The 3,386-nt window shown below is 36.1% G+C and overlaps 2 protein-coding genes across 2 annotated transcripts in view; both read left to right on the top strand.

The window, feature by feature from the left end:
* The first annotated feature begins 16 nt into the window (after positions 1 to 16).
* Positions 17 to 3,386, top strand: part of LOC109584387 (uncharacterized) — a 7,132-nt gene continuing 3,762 nt past the window's right edge. The window contains exon 1 of the mRNA XM_020000128.1: positions 17 to 739. Coding sequence (XP_019855687.1) covers positions 289 to 739 — 451 coding nt within the window. The 5' untranslated portion in view covers positions 17 to 288. The remainder of the gene's footprint in view (positions 740 to 3,386) is intronic.
* LOC109584389 (uncharacterized) overlaps positions 748 to 3,386 on the top strand; it is a 7,379-nt gene continuing 4,740 nt past the window's right edge. The window contains exon 1 of the mRNA XM_020000130.1: positions 748 to 861. The gene's annotated coding sequence lies outside the window, so the exon portion shown is untranslated. The remainder of the gene's footprint in view (positions 862 to 3,386) is intronic.

Genomic DNA, 3,386 nt, shown 5'->3' with positions numbered 1-3,386 from the left:
TGTGAAAGCAGGAAATGAGTAGCTTTGCTAAACTGCATTCAGTGCATTCAGTGTTCTTTATCAACATCAGTGACCTGCTCAATGAAAGAGGACTATTATATGATAATTTGAGGTGTCTTGTTTGTATAATAGCTTGACCTGTTTATTGGAAGATATGAATTATCAGTTGTACTTACATGCACCTTATGGGGTTGTTTCTATAGCTGTTGCCTTCAATTACAGACTGGTAGGCATTATAAAAGGCTTGCTTTATGAGGATGCTTTCATTCATTAGACTCTAACTTGAAGATGTATTCTTATTATTCTATTCTACTGGTTCTTTGTATGAGCTCTTATTCATTATCTGCCAGTAGTACACTTGATGGTACTTGTGTTAATCCTACTACTTTGTCTTTCATTGAGAATTCACTGACTAATATCAGTGATCAGCTTAAAGGATCATCCTGTTCATCAGATGGTGCTGCTAGTGAAGAACTAACTGGTCTCCTTCAATTAGCATTAGTAAAGGAACTGGCAAAAGATTATAAGGATGAGTCATGTGATAAAGAAGAAAGGAAGCTATTGAAAAACATCAATGCATCTATTGCCAACAAAATAGATGCTTCTACTGCTGCAACTGATGCCAGACTGAATGCTATTGAGCCTCAATTAGCTTCACTGCAATCACAAGTGTCTTCTCTCTCATCTGATCTTAACAAGTTGTCTCGATTGTTAGCAAAACATGTTAATGTGAGTTTAGATGATCTTTCATCTCCTCTCCTTTCCTCATGTGATGCTATCCTCAGTAAGTGGCCTAACAGTCCTTCAGGTTATTATAATCTAGCTGATGTTAATGGACATAGTCGTCATGTATACTGTCACATGGAGACTCTGTGTGGTAAAGGAGGAGGCTGGAGAAGAATAGCTAGTCTGAATATGACTGATCCTAATGAGAAATGTCCTACTCAGTTTAGAACTTATTCAGAAAATGGAGTTCTTGCTTGTGGTAGACCAGTGACTAATAGTGGTAGCTGTGTTGGTATAACATTTCCATCAAGAGATATAAAGTATTCACAAGTATGTGGTAAAGTCATTGGATATCAGGTTGGAAGAACAAATGGAGCGGCTGCTCATTATACTAGCAAGAATATAAACTTAGCATACATTGATGGTATTAGTCTAACACATGGTAACCCAAGGAAGCATATCTGGTCATTGATTAGTGGACATACAGGTACTGCTGCCAGTGATTGTCCTTGTGCTAGTCATACACCTTATCCAGTTCCATCATTTGTTGGTTCTCACTATTATTGTGAATCTGGTTGTCATAATACAGCAGCATCTACTAACACATTATATTCTTCTGATCCATTATGGGATGGTAAAGGTTGTGGGTAGTAGTGAAACCACTTGTTGTCAGCGTACTCTTATTCCTTGGTTCTATAGATCTTTTGGTTATTCTACTACTGATAATATTGAGATGAGGTTATGCTGTGATCAATTGACAAATGATGAAGATGTTACTTTTGGAAAATATGAAATTTATGTTAAGTAGTGAATAGTCTACCAATTATTACTATTGAAACGTTTTTGTAGGACATAATGCTTTGTTCATTTATTTCATTATGATTTGCTATAATAGTTGTGAGCAACTGCATGTATAAGGTTTGACTTTGCAAAGATGTTTTGTTTTGAATTTTTTTCACTACTAAATGCAGTACATGTTTATGTACATTTGTACATCTAGCTACAATACTGCCTGCTAGTCTTGCAAGCCAGCAGCCTGTACAGTCATTCTAGTGGCTTGTGAGACTAATTGCATGCTATGTGAGAAAGGAAATGAGTAGCTTTGCTAAACTGTATTCATGCAGTTCATTTGAAGAGTGACCTGCTCAATGAGAGAGGACTATTATATGATAAATTGTTTGTATAGAACCTTTACTTGTTTATTGGAAGCAAGAGTATACTCTTCTTGGAAAGATATGAATTATCAGTTGTACTTACTTGCATCTTATGGGGTTGTTGAATCTATATCTGTTTCCTAGAATTACTGACTGGCATTATAAAAGGCTTTACTTCATGATTATGCTTTCACTCTTAGCCTCACTTGAAGATGTATTCTTATTATTCTATTCTACTGGTTCTTTGTATTACCTCTTATTCATTATCTGCCAGTAATACACTCCATATTTGTGTTAATCCTACTACTTGGTCTTTCATTGAGAATTCATTGACTAATATCAGTGATCAGCTTAAAGTTGGTCTAAAGGAAGTTATAGGATCCTACAAAGAAAACAGCAACAATACCATCAAGCGTATGGAACTAATATTGAACATGTCCATTGCTACAACTGATGCCAGACTGAATGCTATTGAGCCTCAATTAGCTTCACTTCAATCACAAGTGTCTGCCCTCTCATCTGATCTTAACAAGTTGTCTCGATTGTTAGCAAAACATGTTAATGTGAGTTTAGATGATGAAGAAGAGGCTCCTTTATCTTCTCTCCTCTCCTCATGTGATGCTATCCTCAGTAAGTGGCCTAACAGTCCTTCAGGTTATTATAATCTAGCTGATGTTAATGGACATAGTCGTCATGTATACTGTCACATGGAGACTCTGTGTGGTAAAGGAGGAGGCTGGAGAAGAATAGCTAATCTGAATATGAGTGATCCTAATGAGAAATGTCCTACTCAGTTTAGAACTTATTCATCAGGTGGAGTCCGTGCTTGTGGTAGACCAGATACTAATAGTGGTAGCTGTGTTGGTATAACATTTCCATCAAGAGATATAAAGTATTCACAAGTATGTGGTAAAGTGATTGGATATCAGTATCGTAGTACAGATGGAGCATCTGCCTATCGTGCTAGCAAGGTTATTTACTCAGCATACATTGATGGTATTAGTCTAACACATGGTAACCCAAGGAAACATATCTGGTCATTGATTAGTGGAAATTCAGACGTTGCTATCAGTAAATGTCCTTGTGCTAGTAACAACCTTAAATCTGTTCCAGCATTCATTGGTTTTCATTATTATTGTGAATCTGGTTGTCACAATTCAGGTGCATTACCTAAATTGTTTACTTCTGATCCATTATGGGATGGTAAAGATTGCTATAGTATCGAAACCACTTGTTGTCAGCGTACTCTTATTCCTTGGTTCTTTAGATCTTTTACTCACTCTACTACTGATAATATTCAGATGAGGTTATGCTGTGATGAAGGAACAGGTAATGAAGATGTTGCCATGAAAGAGTATGAAATTTATGTCAAATGAAGATTGGTGAATCAATACTTTACTACACATGTAGTTGTTAAGACTTTTTGGTTTGATTTTTAGGCCATGTTTTACTAGATATATGTTTTATTGGACATAATTTTAGTTAACTTCTTTTAGGCTGGAGTGA

The sequence above is a fragment of the Amphimedon queenslandica genome, unplaced genomic scaffold (genome assembly GCF_000090795.2).
Source record: "Amphimedon queenslandica unplaced genomic scaffold, v1.1 AMPQUscaffold_13213, whole genome shotgun sequence".
Lineage (NCBI taxonomy): Eukaryota > Metazoa > Porifera > Demospongiae > Haplosclerida > Niphatidae > Amphimedon > Amphimedon queenslandica.
The sequence above is the reverse complement of the archived record's forward strand: the minus strand, read 5'-3'. Positions and strand labels throughout refer to the sequence as shown.